Here is a 27334-nt window from a genome sequence, read left to right as displayed (position 1 = left end):
CAACTCACAAATATGAATAGAACGTATTTAGTGTAGATACAGTGCTATACACAAACCTAGCATTAAATCAAGGAAAGTCTTCTGAATTCCATTGTTTGTTACGATCACCATTTCCTAACCTTGCCACTTAAACATTCATGTTCAATTCTGACATCCATTTGCTTGTCTGTTCGAACCTTTTCTTTCCTGAAAGTTGCACAGGTCATGCATTAACACATACACTGGCCATTAACAAAGAGGAAGAAGTCATGTTGCCATGGACCAGGTGAAATAAAGTCACAGGGTGTTTCTGTCCTCAGGTTCCCCATCATTGCAGTAGCCACGTACAAACAGTGGAAAAAACCATCAAAAAGGTTCTATTATATGCTCTCCGCAAAGACACTGGCACAACTGGGTGATACACCTAAACCAACCTAATGACTAACAGCTACTGGAAGAAAAAGAAGACCCTTTGTCCCTTTTCCCGCACTCTTTCATCCCTTGCTTGCATGAACACTGTCATTTGATGGTGACGACGGTAAGCCAGGGATTTAGACTGGCAGAAGAATATCCCCTTTTTTGTAGGGTTAGCTCTCTACTGGTTTAGCTCCTACAGCTGGGTGCAGAGACTAGTGAGAAGCAGTTTCAGCTATAGGGAAGCAGCAGGAGCAGGCAGCCACGGATACTTGATTACCTCCTTCTGCGGAGGAGTTCTATATCGGCTTACAAGCACTGCAGCTCTGCACTCTTACATGGAATAAATATTATCTTATTTTATTCCATTTCAGGTAATTCCTCTGAGGTCAGAGAGACTATGTAAAGCGTGCAAAGCTTTGTTTGCTTCAGCCTGGGTGACTTTTAACGCTTTTCACAAAAACAAAGCTTTAGATGAAATAAGATGCAACAGATCAGCAATAAGAAGAACGGAAATTACTCTTAGCCATGAGTTCAATCCAGATTACATCCAATATTATTCAGACTCTGGACTTTTTGTCATCTTGGGTATAATCAGGAAGATGTCCCATGTGAAACACTATAGTGACCCAGTCTTTCAAAGTAGGCACATAAGTAGTCTTTGAGTAATTGCATTGACTATAATGGAACTACTTTTTTTAATAACCATCTGCAAGGAAAAACAAACAATATTTCAGCAGATTATCAACCTGCTTCATCCATTTCCCTGAGTGACTAGTCACAATATTCAAACAAGTGTGTGAGGGGCAGTTATTGATACCAGAAAAATAAATAAAATTAGTGGTTATAATGTACCATTTTCCAGATTAGGCTCTAAATCACTGTCCTACTCTTAAGTGACCAAGAAAACAGTGGGTTTTCTTCTTCGCATAGTCTATTTGCTTTGTTCATACTGATCGACACGGAAAACAAATGTAGGTTATCTTTCTGCTACACTTCAGCAATTTCAATATGTCATATCAGTCTCAGTGTGTCACTGTAGATAGAAAGGATACAAATAAACTTGCAAAATCTCTCACACACAAAAACGCACACTCGCACACAGTATTGTTGCATTTTTTCAATAGTTTAATAAGTGTTAGTAGCTGCCACATCTAAGCAATCAAAATCCTGTGCAACCACAGCTAAGCCAGGATTTACATCTAAACTTTCCCTGTTTAAACGTCAGGCAAAGATATATGAAAAGAAGTACACTGTCCAGTTCCTTCATTCAATTAATTTCAATATTTTTCAATGTTTTCTGTTATATCCAACTAACAGCTGGCAGGGAGAAACCTGAATTTGGTTTATTCACACTCTATCAGCAATGGTGGTGATATTGCTGCAGTTGTGTGATCCAAGAACATAAGCAATGTGAAGCTTTTTGTTAAAGATAAAATCTTTGATTTGACCAGTCATCAGTGTAATTGGGAAAAAGGCAGACAAGATTTTGAGAACACAAGCTTCGGTTTGCTTGTGTGAACACAAAACAAAGCACGCTTTCATTTCAGCTCCACGGGCCAGAGGGAGAACTGGCAGCACAGACATCAGGAAAAGCAGAGGCGTTTCCCACACCAGTCGTAATCTCATTACCTCTGGCATGCAGCAAGCCACTGACTCCCAAAGAAGCAGTGGTAGATACATACTGACGGGAACCTTAGTGAACACGACCTTTAAAGATCGGATTCAAAACCCTTTGAAAACAATGGTTTTGGTTTGATCAGTGGTTTTGGATCAGAATTTCAATGATAGAGTTAAATTTGTTTATTTTCAATAAAGGTGACCTGGATTTGCAACTGAGATATTTATTCTGATGATTGCATATGTAGCACCTATTACAGTGATTGAGCAAATGATGACATGTAGTCTAGATATGTGACTGAAAAGTATGATGAATTAAGATTATTAAATCATGTTTTAAACCATCATTAGAGTTGTCACGTGTTTTTCATTTAACAGTTCATTTACTAAAACTACAGTTTCCAAGCAGTGTAACTATTTTTGAAATCTAGTCAAATTTGGTTACACACTGAACCTAAAAGTAGGCATCCTCAAAGGGAGGCAAAAAAAAAAAGTTTCCACATGTTTTTTTTAATTTTCTTTACAATATTTTTATTGCTATGACAAACTTAATGGATTTTTTAAATTGTAAAAATTCTCAAAACAAAGCAAAATATTTTCTTTTATTTGGAAAAAAACCTACTTGGTACTTTTCTCCTCCCCCTCCCCTCGTTTGGCCAGTGAACTGAAAAATCAATTACAGACACAGCAGTAATTTTTGTGTCCTCAGTGGTGACAATGAGGCATGCCACAGTTGTGGTACATCTCAGGAAAGGCTCTCACGCTGCTTTATTTTCCAGATGACACATGGTGTTGCGCTATAGAATCAGCAGGAAAAAATGATAATTTTGTGCTGTCTTATTCTGCACTATCATTACATTTCACATGGCTACTTAAAAACTTATTTGGCTATCTATTCCATTGATGCCACGCACATTTAAAACATTCACGTAATTCAAAAGTAGGGTACAACTAAAAACAAATACCAGATTTTACTTTGAAAGATAAAATTTTTTGTAGGGAGAAGCTGCTCTCCAATGAGGATCCCTTTTCCAAATACCTAGAACTGGGGATGTGCCAAATAGCCCTCACCTTGGCACAGCGATTGGCTAAACATGGAGACACTGGAGGACCAGAAGAGCTGCAGGATACTAATGAGCACCAACAGAGCACCCTGACCTGCTGCGCCCAGCGCCATCCACAGGGAGCGATCAGCCCCTGGGCCTTGTAGGAAACTCACCGAGATGAGTCAACCCAAGAAAGTGCCTCCCCAAAAAGCCTTGCAGACTAAAGGGAGCTACTGCCTACAAGGGTATAGGACCTGTTACTGGATGAAGGGGGAACAGAATTTTGGGACTGTGTAAAATTTGCCATCAGACATTTTGTAGAAACGTCTGAGACTCATCATGGGATGCTTAGTGGAAGGACCAGGGGCAGGGAATGGGAGGGCGTCAGGGTGGACTGGGGAGGAACAAGCACGAGTCAATAAAGGGGACAGGATAAGAGGGGCCAGTGAAGTATAAACAGCAACTGATCAGTACACTTGCCTAGTTGAGCCTTGTGCTCAAACACTACAAGCTATCTTACATTCTCATTAAATCCCATTTCTATCTTTTTTGTGGGTGAACTCTCTTCTCTGAGTGGGTATGTGTGAATGCTAGGGAAATTTAAGCCAGACCAGTTGGTGATAGCTTAAGAGATCTGATCACCTGCAATTGCCATGAGATCACAAACCTCATGGGCTCGTGAATCCAAGTGAAAGCAGCTGCCAATATGGGGGCACCTTGGACCAGCTACCAGTCAGGCTGAGTGTCTAAGACCAGCTACTGGAGTGATCCATTTTGTGTATTTGTATACCTATGTATCTCCCCCCACTAGCAGATTTCAAACCTAATCAGCCAGCGAAGAGGAAGAGGATTGGGCCGTCCGTTGTGTGATTGCTGTGTACATTAATGTGGGTGCCAGGAAAAGTATTTTGTTTTGTCTGCAATGATCTCTGTGGATGGCTCTATGTGTACGGTGCATGTGTGAGTCTGCGTGTCTATATGTTCATCCATATGTGTCTAAGGGGCATACATGCTCAGCCTCATCATTGGCAGAACCTGGGGATAAGGAGCCACAGCAGCTTCACATCACTCAGCTAATGTATTCACCAACCTCTAACAGATGCGAGCATTAGAAATCTTTTGGAAAGAAAAAATACACAAGGAAGACAGAGGCAGCATTTGGCAAAATCACATTTAACCCTCAACCTTTGCTTCTAAGAAATGTACACAGACTGTCAAGATAATTCTCTCATATTAGGCAGGTTACCTGCTAGATCAGCAGATCAATAGCTGTTGAGAGGCACATGCCAAAACACTGCAGTGAGTCAAGCAGAAGAGTTGCCCTGTTTGATCAGAACAGTCCATCCCACGCCAGAGGCCATGCAGACCTCTCTTTTGCTTGATTTGGGTAATGCTGTGATGTGGACAACTTCTTCCCACGCAAATATCTCCTAAACCCCTACAAACACACCTTATTGACAGGGCTTTGAGGTCTTATTTACTGCATTCACGTTTCCATGCCTTGCACCTCAGCTATAGCTATTAAAAGTCACTTGGGCACCTTGGGCACCAAGTCCAGACAGAGCACACACTATGCTCTGCTTACACTAGTAGAGAATCAGTTTAACTTAAAAGTACAGCATTGCTTTTCATTTCTCTTTTCTTCTGATGTCTCTTGCATCCTGGCACAGGTTCTCAGGTGAATTGTTAAAAAAAACTGAGCTGATTGCTTGGACTGACTGTTTTTGCAGTGTCACTTATAGGCAACACACACACAAAAGATCCTGCTAACTGCAGCCCTTCCCAGGCTTCTTGGACTCAATGTGTTTTCTCTCCTGAGAGAACCATTTTAAAATATCAAGAGTAATTCTTGATAAGTGTTTATTCTGCAGATGTTAGCCCAGCTCCTCTCATCGGGCTGCCTCTACCATGCAATTAACCCGGTTAGTCCACTTGGGTGAAGGATGGTAAGCAGAGTTCATATGACAACATTATGCAGACAACATCTCTGGTAGCCTTTAAAAACTGAGCTAATGAATGGTTTGCTACAGTCACAGTGCCAAGTACACTTTTCTGCACACCGTGCCAAAGAAAAATCTCATCCATCAACTTGTCTGCCAGCCACCAGTTACAGCCATCTGTGTGGGAAGACTTTTTCTTTCCCTTTTGGAAAAAAAACAAGGAAAACTACAATGTAAGGATTCCCCCGAGAAGAGCCCACTAATGACCCTGTGAGATCAAGCCTCAGATATTCTCATAGCAAAACCTATGCACTGAAATGAACTGAAGGATTGAATTATCTCCACTAAGAGAGAAAAAGACTTACTGGAATAACACAGCAAGCTGGCACGGTCCCAGCTGGTCACACAATCTTTACAAGCATAAAACCCCAGATGGAGCACTTCATGTAGGATCTCTTGGACCTGGAGAGCTCACAGCCATCTGACTTCATCCTCCTGGCCTTACTGAGGCTAATTTTATTCAATCAGTCCTTTGGCAGAAGTGAGTCAGTGTTACTCAAATAAGCTTATCTCCTCTCTCACAAAAGTCAGAGCCTTTTTATGGCAATGGCTACAAATGACGCCTTCAAGCCAAACTTTTAGCCAAAGACACAGGAACTCAAAACACAACTAATTCTCAGGTAGCCTGAAGGATAATTTCCTCTTCTTTATATGACCCCCTCTCAGCCTACAATGTCGCCCTCCCTAGGTCCTGCTTTCAATTTTGAAACCAGATGATCACTAGGCTCACGAAACCACGGAGTGTTCGGAGACAACATCACAAGCAGCTCCCATCTGGGATCTTGCAGCTCTTTATATGTTCACCCACTGGAAGAGGAGGAGAAAAAGAGGCCTGTGCGCATTCGCCCAGTCCTCACAACCGGCTCAGCTCCCCAGCTGCAGCCAGCCCACTAGGTCTCTCGCTGCCTCCTGCCAGAGGTGCCCAGGGTGGAACCGCTGCACCGTAGCCACCCTGTTTGCAGAGCAGCGGAGCAGACAGGGGAGGACGCTGACGGCAGCGAAGGCCGTGTGTTTCCCTGTGGGCCAGAAATGGAGCCGCTTTGCTTTTTGCAGGCAAGACGCTCCCCACGTTTCTTCTCGAGCGGCTGCGGGCTGACACCATCCATGAGACGAGCCTGTGTAGAGCTGGCACGGAAACACCCAGGGCAAGGCGCAGTTTATTAATACTACAAGAAGTCAAAAGCCCCAATATCTCTGAGGTTGTTATCAAACATGTTAAGCAAATGATATATTAAAGTGTGCAGACTTTTTGTAAATTAACAGGCTGAGGTTTGAGATTACTAATTATATGATTTCACAGAGAAAAAAGACCAATCCAGCTCTCAGGCACTCAAAAGAACATTTGGCACAGAGACTTTTTATTCTCTCCTACTCTCTCTGTGGGCCTTCTGCCAAATATCTCAACTCAGCAAGAAGCAGTAGCACATGTCTCAGAGCAGCCTTCAGCATCTGACAGAATACAAAAAAACCCACATTTTTTCCTCAGTCTCAAGGCTTCAGAAGCCTGTAGTTTACACAGTTTATGGGGAATATGTTTCCCCTGTTTCCTTACATGACTCTCATTATTAATTTTCTTTTTTTTCCAGCTGACCCAAATGGTCTCAGGGCACATTGTACTAGATGACAAATTAACATGTTCTCAGGGACGAATCAGAAAAAAAAGAAATGAAAGGTTTTTTCTACCCCCACGTATTTGAATAACCCTCTGGCACACAACCCTCACCTAAAGTAACGTCTTAAGAAAAGTGCTGTGTATGGGAGTCTCTATGAAATAGGATTAGTGTAACAAGGTGAAGAGGTAAATTCAATAGTCCTTTTGAACAGCCTGCTTTCAGGCTTCTCACGCTTATTAGAAAATAGCTCAAGCACCTCAGTGGACTTTAGATGCCTCTGTGGAGACAGCAGCTGAAGCCAAGGGAAGGACAACCATGGTTTCCCCAAAGAAGGATGCAGCTGGGTCCCTGTGCTCTATTTCCATCTCAATATACATCTAGCTCCTTATGTGTGATCTTGCTTCCACAGTTAAGGTATTTATTTATTTATTAAGGTGCAGAAACTTATTTAGGTAATAGATCTCGGTAATAAGAAGCTCAATTCATATTTAAGCACCTGAACGTCACCATGAATTCCATTATCTAAGTCTTTATGTTTTATTCCGCTTTTGCTTTTAAAAAATTATGCTTAGTGCCCCTTATTCACCCCATGCTAAGATTCTTCAAGGTTAGAAAAGCAACAGGCCCCCAAATTTATTTTGAAAGTCTTTAATAAATTCCACCAAAAAAAAGAAGAAGAAAGAGAAAGCAATGACTTTCAAAGAAAGAAGCACAAAGATTTTTTTCTAAGGATGAATATGAACATCGATAGTTTAATATCTGTATTCAAGAACTATTAAGCTGATCAAATCTAAAATACACGCTATAAGAGAAGCACCCTGGGACTTTAGTGATGACTTGATAGAAACTACTCCATGAGGCCAAGGTGGCCTCCTGAAAATTCTGCCAACTTCAAGATTTCCATTGTGCAGAATTTTTCCAAACACAATATTCATAATACCGAGTCACTCTATATCCCTCTTCTATACAGAAAGGCAGTTATGTACACCCGTGCACACATTCATCTAGAAAGGATATTTAAATAAAAATATACCATAAGATTCTGAAAATACTTTTTTACATTCATATGTGTGTGTACATTCATCACATACATATGTGATGAAATTTAACATATCTATAAAAAGCATTTAATTTTTGAAATTCCACATTTTAAAAACTCTCCAAGATTTTTGCTTGCTTGCTTGCTTGCTTGGCTAGTTGTTTTTTGCAGATAGAGTTTTAGTTGGTGTGTCAATTTTTTTTTTTTTTAGGGTTTGTTTTGGCTTTGTTTTGCTTTGCCTTATCTATTTGCATGACTGGATAGAATGGTATCTCTGTACTACTTTAAAGTTTCTTTAATTCTGTAACATACTTTTATAATACATAACATTCCATATTGCAGCTCTGTAATGCGTTTTTACTTAATCTATGAATTAAACCAAATTATCAAATATACCTTGAAATATTCCGCCCACAAACTGCAGGCACATGTATGCATACTCGCCTTTCTGAAAACTACATAACTGGGTTTTTTTCTTTTCCTTTTCCATCCCTGCCGTCTAGAACTTCCCACAGTGCTTCAGACTCCCCCACAAGTGTTAAGAGAAACTCCGTAGGATGTCCCAGCACACAGTTCACCATCTGAAAGAAAGATCTTAATTTTAAGTTTCAGCTTGCTTCTGTAGAGCCCCAGGCAAGCTCTTTGAAGTGCAGAGTCAGGGGAGGAACTTAACTCAGGCCTTTAGAAAAAAACTGCTAACAAGGCACATGTCTAGTCCTGTGAAATCCCCTCTTTTAGACTGATCTCCCCTGCTACAACCTTCCCACTACATTATTGATTCCATTTAAATAGCAAGTCTCTAAGCCATGGGCATGATGAATCAATAAGTATCTAGACAGAGTCTATGAATTGAAACTGGATGGCCTGGGAAGAGGCTGGCTATTCTTTGAGACAGAGGAAAAGAAAGCACATTTCAACAAGCAAAATAAAAGAGGAGAAGCTGCCAGGAGAACCATTCAGAGCTGTGCAATCAAGAATATTTTTGCTCAAGGATTCCCAGAAGATAATACTTTCAGATATGTCTTCTTGCTGAAAAGGTATCTTTTAAGATGCTCCTAGCAGACTCCCTGGCAGTTCTGAAGGAACTCTGGTTAATAGAAGCTGTTGATAGGAAACATATACACCACTCTCATTGCTATCCGAAGTCAGAAGCTGCAAAACTATCACAGTTCCTAGAACTCCAGAAGCCTGCTTTGTAAAAACTGTCAGGAAATGAAAGCATCTGAAGTAATTCACACCTTCAAGAGAAACCTATTAAAAAACAAGATATAGGAAAAAAAATCATAATTATTCAGGGACTTTTTTGGAGAATGAGGACATGGCTTCATGCTTGGCATTTTACCCCGTATGTCTATGGAAGCTCATGCAGTGCATCCAGGGATGCGAGAGGCCATGCCAGGCCAGCTCATGATCCCTTTTCATTACTGTCCATCCATGAAATAAGCCAGGCACCTTGGGTATCTAGACCACTGCTGAGATGCAAGTGCAGAGCACAGCAGAGCTCGCTGGGCAGCTCTTGGGCATGAGCTTTCCAGGACCATAAAAAGCACACCTGGAGCAGGATGTAAGTAAATTATTAGTAAACTAATTTTACACTACCCCAGACTGGTCAAGCCTCCTGCATTGAACAGGAGACTCACAGACCAGCCAAGCAACCATGCCTCCTACCATGGAAAGAAGGAAGGTTACAGTGCTGTGCTGCTGCTGCTGCAAGGGGTGGTGAAGGGGCCGCTGTTCACTGCAAGCTTCCCACCCCTCACCAGGTCCAGCTTCCACAGCTCCTCCTCTGCCATGTTACCCAACACCCAGATCCATCCTTCCCCCACAAGAGCCAGAGCAATGCTCCCTCAGCCCCCAGGAATGAGGCACTGTCCAAGGTGTCATGCCAGTGCCAGAGACTGCTCGTGCAGTCTGAAGTGGCATTCACAGTTCTCACATCTTTCTCACCACCGTGAAAAGGAGAGGGGTGGGTCCTCAGGGAGCAATAACAATTTAAAAAAAAAAAAATTAATGGTCAAATTTTAATTCAAATGTTGCTAATAGGAACTTCCAAGGAAGCACTTAATGTATAGGCAAATGACCATCTGCCCATGAAATGATAGCATCCACATACTGGCTGTATATATACCTTGCATATACTGAAAGATCAGTAGATTGAGAAGCAGTTGTTATCTGTGGGTTAATTTGCATATACTCTTTCAAAAGTCCCAAGTGTGAAGCTGAACACCATGTACAATACAGAGTAGTACAGTGTGTTTGTCTTCCAGTGCCTATCAACTTGTCAAAAATGACCACAGACGAGTGGCCATTTATAAATATCTGTAGGGCCATGCCTCTTTTCAAGGTTAGATGAAATTGTTATGGGGAAATAACCAACTACCCTCAGTTCCTTAGGAGCATCTACACTGACTAATGACAAATGTTTTTACTGCTTTAGTTCTAAAATGCACACCAGAAAAAATAAATGAGCATTAAATAACTGTCCAGGTCCGCTGGATTTGTTGTGAAGGGAGCCAAGTGCGTGGGAGACTGTCACAAAACAACAATTGCCTTCCCCTTCAGTTCACCACCTTAAAAGCTGAACACCAAGGGGATAGACAGTAGGATTTGACAAAACGCCATTCATGAGATACCTTGTCTGATCGCATACACGAATCTAGGGGGAATTTTATCTTCACAGGGCTCACAAGTCAGGGAAATCTTGAGTATAATCCTAGCACATATCCTTCAGGTGCAGCTGTAGTTAGCAGAGCATTGTAAAACAAAATAAAAAGATGGGGAAATCAGAAACTGAAGATGCAGCAGAGTGAGCCAGCCTTTCCTGACTTCAGTGGTACAGCCTTACTTTAACAGCTAATTCATAACATGAAAGTATTGCATTGCCTAGGAGTTATATTACAGCCGGGCACCTATAATTTCTAAGGAACAAGACCCACAATATAAAAATAAACATGGACACTGTGAATTTCCTTTTATTTCACACACAACTACTCTGATATTTGTGGTTAGTGACTGCTCTTTGCTTGGGTTTTTACTTTAGCAAATATGCTGCATAATACAGATGCTATCTGACTATTTCTGATCCTCTGTCTCACCTCTTCAAGGGAATGGCATGTTCATCCACATTTCCTTTCCTGTACAGTCGTTTCTAGAGTCTAGCAACACACGTACTACATGAACATGTTGTCAGTTGAATGAACAGAAACCAAATTTCAGCAGTGCATGCATGGTTCAGAGTCCCAAAAGCAATGCACAGCAGCGTCTGAACCTGCAAACTGGAGAGACTTGCTGGAGTTTTGTCCCTGCTTATTTTTTTCAAGTATTATACATAAGCATACATACGTACGTATACATACAGTCAAGAACATATAAGAAATTGTCTCTAAGTAGAAGGATCCAGAACTTTAACACAGCGATGCATCTTGACATTTTTATTCACTTTCTGAATCTTTATACCATCATTTATTATATTATTATAACAATAAAGTAAGTGGGGTTTCCACTGTTCTTTACAAAAGCAAAGACACATGTCATCATATGTTGGGTATCTACAGCTTTGGCATCTAATCTAAGCTGGACATCCCTGTATAATCAATGCAGAGCTAGAAAAAGAAGCACCCCCAGGAGGTAATACCTGAATTTTTTTTGGAAAGAGCTACATCAGCAGAGACATGACTTGGTCCCTGACTAGTCATTTCTTTTGGGAGATTGCCCTCATGAGACTCTGACATTACCACAATAATGAAACAGGCCTAACAGAAGGTCAGTGCTCTACGACCATGTCTGCTCTAGGACTGATAATGTATGTGTATAACTAAAGCAAGCTAAAATATATCCACTGATTTATCCTCCACTGTAAAGTTGACCTCTAGGATCTCAGACATTTGCCAGGACTCAGCAGAGGAGTGACTTTCAGTTCCAAATATAAAGCTAAAGTCAGAGGAAGAAGCAAAAGGACATTTCAGGAACATGCTCCCCTAGCTATTATTTCAGGAGCTTTTAAAATGTTACTAGTTATGGTAGCAGCATAACTAGGCTGATTTTCAAAGCTCTCTTTAAACAGCAAACTTTCTCCTTCAAAGAAAAAAAAAAACCCAAAACTTAGAGGACTCAGACAGACTTCCTGCATTCAAAATACACCACTGATTTATTTCCTCGTTGTAGACAATTCACTTTTTAATAAAGGGGCATAGAAATAGTCTGAAGCCTATAAATCCCACTCTATAGCTGCAAAACAACATTTCCACATTTTTCTGCAGGTTGTCTGTAAGAAAGAAATCTCATGTGTCCCATCTATCTCCTCCTTAATTATTCATTTTTGCTATGCATGAACCTAGGAGATTTTTCCATAAAATAAATAAAGTACAAAACAAATGGCAAACATAAAAACTTCATTAAAAGCTATTGAAATTGTTACCCCCCCATGATCATTGTTATGAAAAATGGAGTGATATTTTATAGTTTAACACTCCTCTCCTACAATGACTCTATCAGGATAAGCCATAATTTGGCATTTTCTCATCTATTTAGTGTAGGTCATAATGCTGCTTAAGTGTAGACTGTTGTATTCCTAGCACCCAGCAGAAGAGCGAATTAGTTTATAATTGCTCCTACAGATCTGTTCGGACAATAGAACAGATTTTTAGGAGAGCTTTTCTGGCAGCCAAGATCAGTTTGATAAGTGGGGCTTTTTACATTATTTTCCTTACACCACTGTTTGGTGTGATAGTTTTAAATGTGAGTTCTTCACGGGATTTATTGTATATACAGGTTAAAAATGCTCATTAGACTAAGTTGTATTTGAAAACAGAAATAAGAACTAGACTTGAGAAAGGTATTGACTTCAACAAATTCATTATTTTTAGAAGTACTTTCAGTACTTACTGTCAGTACTCCTCAACAGACTAGCAATGTTTATTTCAAAAACATGAAAAAAGAATGAGGGTAAAATATTGCCTGTGATGCAATAAACCACATGAACTACAATAAAAAAGAGTATGATTTCCATGTGCCATTCAGACTGCTCTAATTCAGTTTTGCTCTGACTTTCAGCAAAAACCTCAAGTTTTAAATGCCTATTACATGAACATAAAATGTTGATAATCTATTAATGAAGGCCTTAGTCAAAAATAATTAAAAGATCTTTGTGTTTTGCTATTTCCAGAAATAGTTGATTGATTCTGAACATTTTTGGGGTACTTCTATAACTAAAGAACAGCTGTTCTAGAATATGGCATTTTTACAGGCAATAATATGCAGTGGACCTTCTGGTATTTTTTTTAAAGAAAATTTAAAATGACACCAGTTTAAAAATTGTTTCTTTTTCTCTGACATTTAGGTTTTACTTCAGATTGGTGAAGTACAATATACCTAACCCCTCTCCGGTAGCTAAGTTCTTTTCTTCAGTCATTTTCCTCTACACAAGCTGTTTTTCAGAGTAAACCCAGGAAAATGTAATGACAGTAATGTGACAAAGGGAGGGTGGGAAATACATACTGTCCTTAAATCGCTTAGCAGAAAAGCACATCTAATGACGCAGGGCAAAAACTGAAAAGTCAAGAAAGGCATGAGATAAGACTGGTGAGCACTGTCCTCGCACTGGCATAATCCTGGGGATCCTCCTAATTCCCCACTTTTTAGCTGTTTAGATCCCATCCCATCTTCTTCTCTAACATTAGGGAGGGGGCCTGATGCACTTCGTTCCTGCAGTCCTCAAAGAGCAGTTTCCAGGGCTGGTGTGACAGCAAAGAGTAAAGAAGCCTTTGTGCTCATCTAAACTATACTATGAACAGGAGTGGCATAAGTAGGATGAAAGGTTAATTCTTTTCTCAGATGTTTCCAGGGCATAACCTCTGCAGGATGCCCTCTGTCTTCTGCAACCCAGCTTTCTAGTATACTATGTATTGTTATGATGAGGGACAAAATATGCAAAAATATGGATTATTTACTATCATAAATGAGATTTTCTGGATTTTCCCATGTTCTGAAAAGGTAAACATAGGCGTGGAAACTGTATTTTTATTCTCCTAAGGTGTTTTTGAACCAAAACTAGAAGGAGAGATTTACACAGCCTTCATATGCACAGCATGCAGCAGTGTAAGAAGATGGCACAGTATTACTCTTCCTCCTTCCTTATTTAAACTTATATATTCTCTCAGATACAATTATATTTGCTCTTAATATCTCTGGCAGATGTTCTGGGGTGAATGATGCAATTAAGAATCCAAAATTCCTATTTCTTCCAGATGCTTATTTTCTCAATATTCACTCACTGGAAATATATTTACTTTCCACTCTGCGGTGTCTAGCAGTTAGCACACCTTCTGGGTTCCATTTCACAAAATTTCCACAGTTAATCTGACACATGCCAATGCATCTTAGATGAAAGTTTAGCACCAGTAATCTTTTCTCCTATCGGTAGTAAATTTACATAACATAACAAAACTGAGCAAAGTTTTAAATAAGTATTTTATTTAAAAAATCTTTTCATTTTGTTGTTCATAAGTACAACACTTTCTGTCATCTTTTTAAAACTTTACTTTGTTTTTCCTTAGTCTTCCAGCTCATTGAAGAAATCTAATGATGATTTCAGTCTTTCGTATGATTCATTGTTTTCACTGAGATTGAATTACAAGCTTAACTGCTTCATCCTTGCTCCCCTCCCATCAGACACATACATAGTCTCGGGTTCAAATTCTGGATCCAGAACGATTCTGACCTTCCCGGCAACTCAGCCAGCCTCCTATGAGCCCTAGCTCTCCTTTCATACACGGTCCTGGAGCACAGACTCAGCTGAAGCAATTCTAATAACTTGCGCCCAAAAATACGATGGCACAATGCACCCAAGATTTGTATTGGTCTTAACAGAACACTTTTCTCGGGCATATCCTTTCTGCAGCTCTGCATTCACCCAGAATAACCCACGCATTCAGCTTTATACTTCGGTCATTCAAGGACACTTGATATTGAAGCCAGAAGTATTTTGCAAAAAGAATTCTAAGCCTACTGCCTTTACTTGAGAACAATATGAGTACAAGAGTTATACAAATCTATGAGGAAAAAAAGAACAAGACAGGCTTGGCAGCTCCTGCCTCAGCCTCCTCATCACTACAGACAGAATTCTTGCTCAGCCTGGTTAAAGAAAGCTGCACAAAGCAGGCTGCTCTTCTATGATTTTCCTGCTTTCTGTCATCTAAACCACCAAGCCAGCCTCCATTCTCCAGTAAGTATGCCATGGCTTTGTCCCCATCTATGTGGAGAAGTGGGTTTTTCTTGGTCACAGCCACCTCTTGATCAAATTGTACTTTCACACTTTAATGGGAAGGTCAGAATTTCAGTATTATCCCTCTGCAAATTTCAAGAATTCTTCCTGACTTTCTGTGTATCTTAGCCCAACAAGGAGAAATGGAGCAAACGCCAAATCCAGGTTTTACAACCAAACCTTTTTTAACACAACAGAATGACATTTGCAGAATGATATGCAGATATAAATGAATCCATCACAGACCAAATTTCACTGGCTTCCAAACTGCAACATGAGACTCTGTTTGAACAGTAGAAATAAAATAAGACCTTTACAATTTTATTTGGACATTATGACCCTGACACAAGAGAAGAATTATTAGGCAGATAAAAGAACGCTATCCAAACTGAGTCCTCCTGCTAAGAGACTTTCAAAAAGTTCCAGAAGGTTTCCAATAGGTTGCAAACTGTTTGGTATATGAATTCAGGGAAGAATTCATACCTACACTGAAAGCTTGAGTTCCCACTTTGTGAAAGGAATGAGCTCTGAAGGGTGTTTCAGAGCACCTAAAGCTGGATATTGTGGAAAATGCCCTGAGTTTTCAGTTATGTTTGAAAAGCACCTACTATTTTGTGAAGCTCCCATAAATAAATGATAAGCATTTTAAAAACACCATAATGGTCCACGTAAGCTATTTCATCAGTGATGACCTTGCATTTTTCTCTTTCATCCAAGTCTCTCAAATCTCTGCGTGCATATGCATGCACATATGCATGCATACAGACACAGGCTTTACTGCTTTGGAGCTGTTGGTTTGTGCAGCTTGGGCTCAGATCAATTCCCTGATCTTCCAAAAAGACAAGACTCTTTTACAAATCTATACTACAGTGGAAGACTGCCCCAGTGAGCCTTAAAATGGTAAATCCCCCTCAGCCCCCCAAACAACAGAACTAAAAAATTTGGTTCAGGAAGAAACTGTATAAATTGCTACCCAAAAACACATGAAGTATTTTTCTCCTGCTATTCCCCAGAATAGCTGACTGTTTCTGAACATTTCCTTGGCACTTGTACGACTAAAGAACAGCTGTTCTAAAATATGACATTGTACAAGCAATCACTTAACACTGCTATAGAGTAAATTCAGTGAAGAGTGTCAAGAGAGAAGGGCACAGTCTTTAGACATCATCAGCAGAAAATTAATGCAGATGAAAGTTAGATTAACATATCCCCTGAATGCTATAGAAATAATCTCCACACGGGATGCAATTTTCCAGGCAGAAACCTGCCAACCTGAGTATGCGAAATCCCCTGAGTAGGATAACAGGGGTGTGCAGTGGATACCAGCAGACACAGGGGGCAGTCATCACTGCATGTATGGAATGTATGTTGGATGTATGGAATGTATATTGGAAAGCCTGAGGGGCACTGCAGAAAACCCTAAGACCAGCACTGGGATATATGGCCTCCATACCTGAAACCAAATCTAGACTTTGAAGATAGAATTGGCCCTGATCCTGCCGTTACAGTAATTTTACATATCTGGATACTGTTAAGGATCAGACTCTAGTTATAATGTGATATTGACCCATTATATTTGACCTATAAAAATGATATGATCTTAACATGTTGAATTTGGAGAAAACATAATGTAAGGGAAACTGTAAACTATTCAGATTTTCTTTTCAATTATATTCTTGTTTGATAGTCCAAGACATTAATAAAATTTTATGAGTGATTCTCTGAGGAAAAAGACAGGAAAAACCAAAGTTGTCAGAGAAAAATCTACCTGGTTTCTCCACGAAAGAAAGTTGGTTTCAGGGTCTTGGACGTAAACTTTGTACTAGTCATGACCCTCCAATATACCTCAAGGTCACCCTACCAACTGAGCTCCAAAGCTGTCAAAAGATTCGGACACAGCTCTTCTACAACACATGGAAAATTCCAAGGCTGGAAACCTGCACATAAGGATTCACACTTTTGAAGTAACTCAGTAGTCTCTTGTTATCAACATTAAGTATTTATATAGAGAATGGCATTTCCTCAAAAGGTTTTGTTTGTGTAAACACACTCTGATTTTTATGATTAAAATTTTGCAATGCTTTTCCCATTTACAGCTCCTATACTATCTGTCTGTAATGGAAGGATCCTCTTTAAAGACAGTGTAGACAATATAGTCAATGAGTAAAAATATTTCCAGAAAGGGAGAAGGGGGTGGGGAGTGGGTACAGGCAGCTGCAGCAACCCCATCAGCTCATTGTGGCGTAGCACCCTGCTTCATGGTGTGTGATAGGAGTCTCCAGGTCACTAAACAGTCCTTCTCTTCCTTTTCTCTTCCTCCCTGATCACAACTGCATCTAACATCCATTGCTTTCCTTTCCTATCCTAAGGAGAAGTTTATTTAAGACATTATCTATGACACAATGTACATTTAGGCAAATGAAAAATTCAGAATAAAACTGTAAGCCCAGAAAATAATATTTTAAATCTGGAAATGCTAACAATAATATGCCACTATATGCTACATTAATTGAGCACTTAACAAGTTAATGAAACAACAAGGAAAATTCTGATCAACAGATCCAAGAAAGTGGTACCATTAAACCAAGACTAATTGAATAAAGATGACTATCTAGGGGGCTAACAATTTCTTTCATACTATTTTTATGGATTTAGTCGAAACTGTGGCATGCAAATGTAAGCACTCTGTTTTCCTAGGCATAAGGATAAAGGAATCTAGCAGAATGCATTACTTAGTATACATGAAAAATCAACAGGACTAATTTGAAAGAATATGAAACTGGAAAAGTAGATCTTATTCCAGTATTAGGGAAATGTCAACATTTACTCATGGTAGGAAAAAGTAACAGCAGGGTAAGCATACTATCAACGTTTTTTCAGTCCTAACATCTTACAATATTTTCCTAACAAAAAAGCAAGGGAAAGCTTAATCTTCCAAAACAGAAGTGGGCTAAAAAACCAGATGATTGGTGAGCTAGCCATATAAGGGATGATAACATTACTAATAAATGAAAGGGCTGAAAACGTTAAAAAGTTTGGCATTTCTAACTGTAAAATCAACTAAGTATGTAACTTTTACAAGAATACAATCTTTTGCGCAATCATCGCCTTTCCACCACAACACAAAATCTGAATGTATTTAAGGAAAAGATCCTGTGTACTCACTCATGGAAAGCTAATAAAAATTTGACATTGGGATTAGAAGATCAGGTGCAAAATAAAGAACTGCTATGCACTTCCCTTTTACTTGTCTTAGAAAAACATCAAGAAATCATAATACCTGTCAAATATAAACAGAAATATTTTTAAATGCATGATATCTCATTGCAACGCTCCATATTCTCTCTCCATGGCTGCCTCAAGGACAGCCAAGTTTCATCATCAAGGTGGCGGTGGGAATGGGGACAAAAATGAACACAACCATTTGCTGTGATGGAGCTGGCAGCACAGAGAAGAAATAGGTGTAACTCTGCTATTGCCATGATTTCTGCACCCATGTCCCAGTGAACCATCAGAACTATTGGCATCTTGGCAATCAGAGAAAATTATTTTCCTTTGTACCCTGGCAGAAGGCCAAGGAATGTTATCTACTGAATTCCAGCAGATATTAACATTTTAGATTGCAGTGACAGATACTGATATGAAAGTGTTTGACTGACTGTTCTGTTTTATCTTCAAGCAAATGGCAATTTTGGGATCAGGTTCTGATCCTGATATAACTGAAACTTTCAATTAAAGCCCAAGCTAGATAAGAACATCTAATATCTTTCTTCCCCATGTCTGCTAAAATGACTATCGTCTTCCTTTGTTTCTATATTTAAACATTAATTACACTCAGAATTAAGTTAGTGAAAGCTGCACACAAAGCATTCGCATTTAAGAGAATCTATCTCTGGGCAAAATTCCTCAAGAGATAAGATTACCCATGTTTGAGACATTTAGCAAATATGACAAAAGAGTTTGATGACGCAGGACTGACAGATCGACAATAGACAAGTGGATGCCTCCATCTAATATTTTGACAGACTCCACCGACATTTTCCAGCCTCACCTGGTAGCTCCTAAGGCATCCACACACATCTCTCTGTATGCTTGCAACTTCCCTCATCAAAATATTAGGCAGTTTTCTCCTACCTAATTCCAGTCAAGAACCTGGGAATATGCAGAAGAACTCTTACATCCTTTGACAGGCCCACACATCCAGAAGGTGCATGTTGAACACATACAATTTACCCACAGGGTCAGATCCCTCACCGAATGTTATGGCACAGGCACTTCAGAAAAGTGCCATCTGAGGAAAAAAATGGTACTGCTGCTGCTTACCCTTTATATTACAGCCTATATCATGGAACTGGGAGGTCTGCGTCCGGTGCCCTTCTCAGCTCAGAGCGCTTCAAACCACGTATCTTATGTCCCCAAAGAATGCCATTACCTCCAGCAGGACTCCTTCAGGAAAGAAGGAGAACAAGAAGGAGCATGTGGCTATCTAGTCGTTACTTATCTGGAAGGAGGGATGTCTTTGATCTAGTTTCTGTCCTCTGCACCAAGGGTACTTATTGCTTTTAAAATTGAATACAAACACCCTCTATTTCTGCATTACGAATGCTGTCTTCTACACAGAGTAAAATCCTCAACAGAAAGGACAAAGGTACATTCATACTAAAATACTGTAACTTCATCATGAAGGCACTTCTATGAAAAGGCAAAGGTTTGAATACTTCAGAGGTCTCCCATGTATCAGTTAGGGCTATTCTTATCTAGACGCTGTGACTCTAAATGCTAGGAATGTAGATCTCAAACACCAAAATGAGAGGCAACCCCCTAATTTGCCTGAATAAAGTAAACTAGACAGCATTATTTAGCTGCAATGTGCTGTAGTTATTTACCCAAGCTTCTGAACATTGTTGTCAGTAACCTGCACAGTCTTAATGCAATAACAAGGCACCAGAGTAAAGGACTGATACAGTCCTTCACCAGCCCTTCTGAATGATTGTAACCTCCAGTGTGACTCCCAGTAGTAGAACTGGTTACATATATTCTGCAATGTTCCAGTTGTTATAACGTTCAAGAACTTTTGATACAATTTTTCATACAAAATGCAATGAGATCAAAGTCAATCGGAGGTCTGTGGTGGACCTTTTCTTACAGAGTACCCTAAAACTCCAGCAGGACTAATAATTCAGAGTCATTATTATAAACTAGACACAAATATTTTAAAACAGAGAAAATTCAGTGGTGCTGAGTAAAACTGAACAGAAATAAAAGAGCTTATAATAAATCTGTTTAAGATTATAAGTTATTCTACTTTCCAAGTCTGCCCTCAGACCAGAACCCCTCAACACAGTCACATCTGGGTCTTTAAGACCCTTTCTTTCCATCACCTCAAAAGGCTAGCTATTTGTCTCTTCATCAACCTTCGCAGCTGTCCCCCAGTCATTGCTCCTGCTGTAGGCTTCCTGCAAGCTAGTCTCTCTCCTTTTTTACCTGAACACCCATGTCCTCTGGAGGCTTTCTCCCAGCCCACTCGACAGTTTCATTCGGTCTGTAGCAAGCAGTCAGCACAAGAAAAACAATGTCTTCTGCTCTGCTGCTTCAGATTTAAACATACAGCAAATCAGGAAGACAGATAAGCAGAACTAATCATCAGTGCTCAGAAGCATTTCTACTTAGGCACCGTCTTTAGTAAACATCAAGGTACATTTACCCATGTCCGTAATACATGATACTTCTGATGATAAAGTTTTGTCGTGGGAGTCCAGGGAGTGCAAGCCAGTGCTGGAATTTAAATACTGACATCTGAACACGGAGTCACACATATAGTGATAGAGTTACACATAGGCAAATAGATGAATATCAGTCAGTGGATAACTGTAAGCAGAAAGTTTGGCTAGGAGAAAATCTATTGCAAGGATCAGAGGATCAACGGTATCTTTAAGGCACAATTCACAACACTAAGAGTTTGCAAAGCATTGCACAAGATTCACCAGCATGCCTCAAATCCCTTGCACTGCCCTAGTGATACAAAACCATAAACACAACATATGTCACCCCTTAAGCCATCTAAACAGCTGTCCTAACTCACCAGTGAATTTCACCCCTTGTGCATGAAACAGACATGAGGGCATTGAGACAATGCACACAGGCCATTACCATAGCTTTTAACAAAGTGCTATATTATGTCTCCTCAGAACAAATCAATTCCACAGCCCCAGGGTCAGGCAGAGCCAGGAGCCTCACATGCTGATTCAGTGCAGTGTTAGCATTACTGCACTTGCTAACAGAGCCCCGCTGAACGCTAGAAGCCAAAAGAACGAACTTGCACCACCCCATCTGTCTGCAAGGGCTACAAGTCCTTCCACTCCCTCTCCAGATCCAGGCGTAGTACTGCCCATACTGGCCTACGGTATCACATTTGATTGAGTTTGTTCATTACTATGAGATTTTGTCCCCTAAAAAAAGTTTACATTCTCAAAGATACACACATGTGGGACTTTTGTTAGACTATATGGAGCCCTGTTGAGGGCTTGCCACCTTTTGGTTCATTTTCCTGATAGAAAACATGACAAATCTAGACACAAGACTTAAAAGCTCTTGCAAAGCAAACAGAATAATGAGTTATCCAAAGAAAATAAGATACCTGGGGACAATTATTACAATTAAGCTCCATTTCTAACTCTGTTCCACAAAGACAAAATTTTCAGCCAGTTCCTTAGGCTTTCCAGGACTGTCCTGCACATTTTATTTGCACTCTTTTCACAAATCAAAAGGAAAGAAACCTGGTGACCAAGGAAGAGGATGACCACTAGTGAAAGTCCATCCATGTCAAAAAACACATCAGCATCACTGGAAGCATGCTACCGCTACCACTGGTTTTCTTGCTTCTCATAGTCATACCCATTCCCATTCCCAAACTCCAGGCACATGTGTGGCACAGGCTATATCCTACATCACAACACTCGTGCCAGCAGTGCTTCTGCCCTGGCAATGCAGCTGAGAAAGGCAGACTCATCCAGGAAGGGTGATCTAACCAGCAGCTTTAGAGGCTCAGCGGCTCTTTCATTCAGCGGGGCTTCAGAACAGCTGCTCCTCTGCAAGGAGAAACCAAGATTCATTTTCTTCTTGTGAACAGCAGGACATTCCCTCAGACTTCTAATTTAGTGCAAATTCACAGACAAGTAGGAGCAGCAATTCTGCACCACAAACGATAAAGAGTTCAGTTTGTTTTAACTGTATGATAGGCATCAGATGAGTAAGTTCAGCTTCTGAGTGGAATTTTTTAAATGAAAATAAATTATCATGCCTTTTCATCTAGCAAGTCCAAAATTACTCAAGTACTTTATTTATCCACCTGGAGTGTTTTCTGGTTCCATAACAAATTCCTTCTGGCAAGCAAGCATTCATGATTAGCCATATTTTTAAGTAGCTTTTTATTTTGTCCAGAGATTTAAAATTTAATATAAAGTTTATTGTTTTGTATTTTGAGGAATATTAAACTATGCTCAGATTCAAAAGTGCCCTTCATTTATTTAGATTACTTTATTGTGTTATCAATGTAAAAAAACTTAGTAATCACAAAAAGCTCAAAGAAATACGAATTTTGAAAGAGTTTTTAGTTTTAGGGTAGAAACTGTGTCTCACCATAGCCTCTTGTCTACAAAGTGCTTGTAAGGGGCTATCAGTATATTTCTTTCTCAAAAGGACCAGTCCAACACTTGAAACCTTAAACACGGGCTGTGATACAATGGTCACCAAATCAATTCATGTTCCCTGTGACAGAAATAGCAAACAGGCGGTGATGCTGAACTGATGCCTGCCTGCCATATCTGTCAGTGAACACTATATGTTTGCACAGGTTTATTTGTTTTCCAAGGGCTAGCAATGAGTAGGAGGATCAGGATCAATCTTATAATAAAATACCCTATGGATTTCTTTCAGCCACCCTCCAGGTATATCAGTTTTTAGACTCATAACCTTGACAACATCCTTCTGGAGATTGATATGCCACTCTTGTCTTCTCATACACAGCTACTGCAGCACAAATGGATCGGGTGCTGCGGGCTGATCCACCGGTGCATGTGCTCAGGTGAGGCACACATCACCATAGTATCAGGGTCCCCAGCAAAATGAACAAGAAAAAGCAGAGTTCCTGTTTCTTTCCAGAAGGCAGAATAAATGGAATATAAGTATGTGCACACCCAGGAACTACACAGGAGAATTCATAATCCTGTGCACGGCAAAAAAGTTAGCTTTATGTTTTGTTTTTAACACTGTGAGTGATTATCTCTTTTAGCTCTTGGACTTTCTGCCCAGACTGATGAAACTTTAACAACCAGCCAAGATAAAGGGAGCAGACATGTCTTCAAACCAGTCTTCTCAAGAGAAAGAAGGATGGACTTGGCACCCATGCACCTGACGCTGAAAAGCTGTAATCTGAAATCCCAGTTTGTAACCCTGGCTGTTGCTTAACTGGACCTCAGAGCCTGGTTCCCCATGCCCTGCCTCAGCCTCTGTTTTTCTTGCTGCTGACTGGGATTTCTCATTTGTGCCGTATCCCTGAAATAAATGCAACGAGCCTAGAGATGGCCTGTCGGAGTCAGCTGTTTATATCCCTGCTGAAGTCTGTCTGGAGAGCGGGATGCTCATTAAACAATATTTCACACATTGATGATCTTTCCTGCTTTTTCTTTTTCCTTTCTTTTACAATAGCCTTCAGAAAAAGAGATGCATTTAAGAGTTGGTGCCACTGATGCATAATATGACTAAGTCAATAGGAAAGTAAAGATTTTTTAAAATGTAGATGATCGATCTTTGAAATTGTAAGGGCTCCTTCAACGTCATTAGGGTTTGTCGTGTCAATATGTTAATAAGGACTTCCGTAAATGAAGATTAATGATGCTAGGGATAATTATCGCTGAAGAAACTCGCATATTTCTCAGTATTTGGAAACTCCATGCAAAGGTGAACATGTCAGGTTTTCCTTGACTACACCTTAGCTCCATTTCTGCTGTTAGAGTAGGGGGAAGATTTTCTTTGACACAGTGGGAAGTTAAACTCCCAGTTTCTTTGGAAATCAGTGGTAGCTGAGCTGAGTAAGTCTGATTTGTGCTTTTTAAAATAAACCCCCATACACAGTGAGCGCAGCTGATTTGCAGATCTACTGAATCCACAAGCCAAAATCATTCTGAATATTTTTTCTTTCCAAAAGAATCTGAACATGTACAATAGTTGCTTTTCTAAATTAAACACTCAAGTCATGCTTCTTATTACTGTTCCCCACAAGACCGTATATTTTGCTAAAGGGGTGAAAAGTTACAACTTGAAGAAAAAGAATCAAAGCTTTTTGTTAACTTGCAGGAATGTAAGGAAGTCCCTACAGCTAATAACCTGATTTTGCAGGGGGCACATGTGCACATTTTTTTAATCTAAAAACATAAAATTCAATATTTCTCAAGTTATTTCTGCTCTAAGGCTAGGGCTCAAATGCCAAGTACTGTCCAGATCATTAACGGTATAGCTCTGCTGGGGTTTCCCTTGCATGAATATATCTGGAAAGCTAAAATTGGTGGGGGATCATTTGATTCTCAATTATGAAGCACCAATTCCCCAAATAGTCCTTAGGATTGTAATTTGTTTTCATGAAATACTTGGTGATAGGTTTTAGTCATAATTTTTTCAAAAACAGTAGCAAGCATACCTTGGCAAAGTTTGAATTGGATTGAGGCAAACACAGCTTGACCAGCTTTTGTGGATGGAATCAAAATGATCTGGAGATGGACTTTTTGATTTTTAAAGAAAGATAATCAAAGACAAAAGAATTCTGAATCCAGGCTAGGATATCTTGGCTCTTTTCCAATAGATTATTAAACTGGCAAGCCACAGCACAAATCCGTATTCCGGTTTGGAGGGGGAACAAAGGCTGAGCAAAGGGTGTCAGCACAGTTCCTGTCTGGCATGATGCCCATCTTTGGTGGCCTGTAGGACCACATCAGAATCTGTTTTGTCTGCAGCTAAATTGCAACTCACAAAAGACTTTGCCGAAAGTGCCTCTGCATCCTGAAGTACTTAATCAGTGAGGTATTTTGAAGAAAGATATCTTCACACAGCAGAAAAATATCTAGCAGCTAGATATATAAAGTACCTGCTTATGAATCCTGTCATCAGAGGGAACATTATAAAATGTACATGAACACAGAGAGATGCACTGACTGGTGTTATTGGAATCCTTCCCCAGTGGATCCCACTCCTTAGCTGTCGGTAATGTACATGTCCCTCCCTTACTTTACCCAAGTTGTTAGAGTTTATTCTGATCTTGAATAAGCGGATAATCAGCCAACAGACACTATATGAAGATGAGAAGTGGATTTCAAAATCATATTATACTGCAGATCACATTTGAAGTTATATTAGCCTATAAGAAAATATTAGTACATGAATCCGGAGAGCTTGTTCCTTGCATTAGGGGTTTACAGAAACACACACAAAAAAAGAGACCTTTTTACAAGCTTCAATAAACCATCACAGGTTCTGCTGGTGTGTATACATTTTAAGGGCTGGAATGACCAAGAGGAGACAAATCTCACATTGTCACAAGCTACTGAAGTTCCTGGTCCTGTGTTAGGAACGAAGCATAGAAGACAGACAACACTGCAAAGCAATGGTCTCTTTTTGGTGACGAAACAATCACATTCAGCACACATTAAGTTAGCCTTGACAGATAACTGCACACAGTAGCAGCATACATGTTACTAAAAATTATTTCTTTCTAAGTTTCATTCCAGGAATTCATTTGTAGCACACATATGTGCTATCTGATATATCTATTTTTATGAGACAAGCTGTATTCATTATTTGATTTTTTTTACCATCTTTTTTTACCATCTTTTCAACTGTACCATCATTACAAAATGACCTAAAATCAGAGAATGCTGACAATGGGACTGAAATACTTAAATTCTCAAGAAATCAATAAAAGTCTATCCATTGAAAACTCTCCTCTTTTGGTATCGATTAGTGGCCCGATACCAGGAGACACAAATACGCATAAGGAAAAAAGGTCTCATAGACTGGACACTTCTGAATTTGTTGACAGAGGCCACAGATACAACAGTACAATAGAACAGAACAGAATTTCTTACCTTTATGATGATTTGCCCCAGATGCTAATTTCCCCCACAGCGTTACAACAAATATTATTATTAGCAGTTTTCCTTTTATTGCTTTCTGTAAGTATCTCTTATTCATCCTGCAAACAAAAAAACACAAAAATTAGTATTTATCTTAAGACTTCTTTAAAAAATATTGTCTTAATTTAAGGAGAATTCAAGAAGTTTTTATAAGTGTCTGGCTGACGACCCTTAAGTCTTAAATTCTGCTTAGCTTTGAATGAGGTAGATCATATAAAGCATCAATATAACCTCCCTCTCTGGTCTGCCAGCGTTCCTCCACCCTGGTCAGTACCAGGACAATTCAACACCTCTGCTCATCACGTTTCTCTCAAGGCACAAGCAGTGGTCATAACCACAGCAGACTCCAAAGCTGGCAAGAAGGATGAATCCGTGCAGCTATGTGGCAGGTTTTGATGAACAGAGCAGTTCCACTAGTGTGTTTGGGGCCAGTCATGGTCAATGTGGTTCTCTCTGACCGCGCAGTGGAGTTTTTAGCTTTTGGGATTGCAACTCTTTTTGGATTGTGACCACGAGTCATAAGGCGGTAACAAATTTGAATAGACCTCCAGCACACGTACCAACCCTCCCACAGAGAAATCCTGTTATGAAGACATGAGTGGTTTGGATACATGGACTCTAGCAGGGCGGATTCACTAGTCTCTCTCCTGTATATCTTTGGGTAATGAAAAGATTTGATTTACTGCACCAAGGGAAATTGCACACAGCTACCCTCATCTTGCTCAGCGATGTTTTCACTGTGACAGCAAGCCACCGTAGTGGTTCAAGCACAAGGTAACACATGACTTATTTCTCAGTAACCTCCTCCAAAGACAAAATACCCCTCCACCTGCCAAAAAGAAAAGTTCAGGAACGTAGGCTCTACTGCTTAAGGATTACAGTTGTGCAGATAGTGGCAAGAGGTATAATAATGAAACCTTCTCTCACTTTTCATTCTCTGTAGAAAAGCCCTAGGGAGCTGGCTAAGAAACAGCTCTGCATGATGGTCATGTTTCTGCTGATAGGTCAATAGGACGATGATGCTTATTTCAAATCATTTATACTAGAAAAGCTGCAAATTTGATCACTTGAACAAAATTCTTGCTTTTTTGTAATGCCAGGAACTAGGGTGCCTTTCTGAGCAGAAAAAATGCATTGCTTCAGTATGGTTGCACATTTGTCTCCGATTATGTTCATAAG

At 39.9% G+C, this 27334-nt stretch overlaps 1 protein-coding gene across 1 annotated transcript in view; it reads right to left on the bottom strand.

The window, feature by feature from the left end:
• FAM19A2 (family with sequence similarity 19 (chemokine (C-C motif)-like), member A2) overlaps positions 1 to 26213 on the bottom strand; it is a 54278-nt gene extending 28065 nt beyond the window's left edge. The window contains exon 1 of the mRNA XM_009327591.1: positions 26108 to 26213. Coding sequence (XP_009325866.1) covers positions 26108 to 26213 — 106 coding nt within the window. The remainder of the gene's footprint in view (positions 1 to 26107) is intronic.
• Between the last annotated feature and the right edge of the window lie 1121 nt (positions 26214 to 27334).

This window comes from Pygoscelis adeliae, unplaced genomic scaffold (genome assembly GCF_000699105.1).
Source record: "Pygoscelis adeliae isolate BGI_AS28 unplaced genomic scaffold, ASM69910v1 Scaffold113, whole genome shotgun sequence".
NCBI lineage: Eukaryota > Metazoa > Chordata > Aves > Sphenisciformes > Spheniscidae > Pygoscelis > Pygoscelis adeliae.
The sequence above is the reverse complement of the archived record's forward strand: the minus strand, read 5'-3'. Positions and strand labels throughout refer to the sequence as shown.